This window comes from Vigna umbellata, chromosome 4 (genome assembly GCF_029865625.1).
Source record: "Vigna umbellata cultivar VRB3 chromosome 4, Vumbellata_1.0, whole genome shotgun sequence".
Taxonomy (NCBI): Eukaryota; Viridiplantae; Streptophyta; class Magnoliopsida; order Fabales; family Fabaceae; genus Vigna; species Vigna umbellata.
This window is the reverse complement of record NC_142168.1, coordinates 41,027,315-41,028,532: the sequence shown is the minus strand read 5'-3', so window position 1 is coordinate 41,028,532 and position 1,218 is coordinate 41,027,315. Positions and strand designations below refer to the sequence as shown.

The 1,218-nt window shown below is 29.1% G+C and overlaps 1 protein-coding gene across 1 annotated transcript; it reads right to left on the bottom strand.

The window, feature by feature from the left end:
- LOC124834205 (uncharacterized) lies at positions 1 to 421 on the bottom strand. The gene has a single exon (XM_047308849.2). The coding sequence runs from the start codon at positions 376 to 378 to the stop codon at positions 16 to 18; it is 363 nt and encodes a 120-aa protein (XP_047164805.2). The 5' UTR covers positions 379 to 421; the 3' UTR covers positions 1 to 15.
- Between the last annotated feature and the right edge of the window lie 797 nt (positions 422 to 1,218).

The following is a 1,218-nucleotide window of genomic DNA, read 5'->3' as shown; positions in this document are numbered from 1 at the left end:
TAACATATATTATATCTAATCGCTGTCACTGCTGCTACTACCGTCACCATGTTTTTCATGTCCATGCTCATGCTTCTTCTTGTCCTTCTTCTTTTTCTTGTTCTCACCCTTGTCATGTTCATCACCATGGAACTTGCCTTTCATCTTGTCCATAAATCCTTCTTTGTGTCCTTCTTCGTGCCCTTCTTTGTGCCCTTCTTTGTGACCCTTGTTATGCTCATCACCATGCAATTTGTCTTTCATCTTGTCCATAAAGCCCTCTTGCTTGTGTTCGCCTTTGTGTTCACCTTTGTGTTCATCATGGGGGTTTCCTTTGTGTTCCTCATCTTTTTTGTGCCCTCCAAAGCTCTCTTCAATCTTGTGCATGATTCCAGACATGGTTTCTTTCTCACTCTTTTTTTAGGCCTTTTGCTTCGGTTTGTTTGTGATATCAGACAATGAAAGAATGTGAAATAAGTGTATTTATAAGGCTAGAAAGGGAGGATAATGACACAAGATTATCTGGTTTTGGCTGGAATTTCGGGAGTGTTCGTGTTCGTGATCGTCAACGCTGTGCTATTGATTAGAGAATTTTGGTTTCAAAAATAGATGAGGGGAAAAAATGGTGTTGGTCTTGTTTGTGGGGAAAACGTATGTGTTCATTATTTTCTGTGTGCGTGACACGTTTGTGTTTGTAGATGAAACTTGAGGAATTTGTGGTCAACTCATTGTGACGAGGTGATGCAATTATTATATTACCATTTTAATATTTTAATTTACTTAAAAAATTTTAGACTAAATTTTACTTATAGTTTTCTTTCTTTTTTTAGAAAATTTATCATTTTCATAAAATATTGGTTTTATATAATTACTTTTATATTTTAATCAATTAATTAATATGTTTTCTTATTTAAAATAAATATGTTAAATCTAAAGTTGAATTGGATAAATAATAAGTGACAAAAAATTTCAGAAATTAGAGAGAAATAAATAATTTATTCAAATATTTACTATTTTAAATTTCTGAAAAAAATATTTTGTTTATGTTATTTATTTATTAGTTTCTGATTTACATATTAAATTCATATATATATATATATATATATATATATATATATATATATATATATATATATATATATATATATATATATATATATATATGGTTCGCTAACTCAATAACATTTGAAATTTATATTGTTGAATGACTAAAATGGAAAGAAGAGATAATGTAAAAGA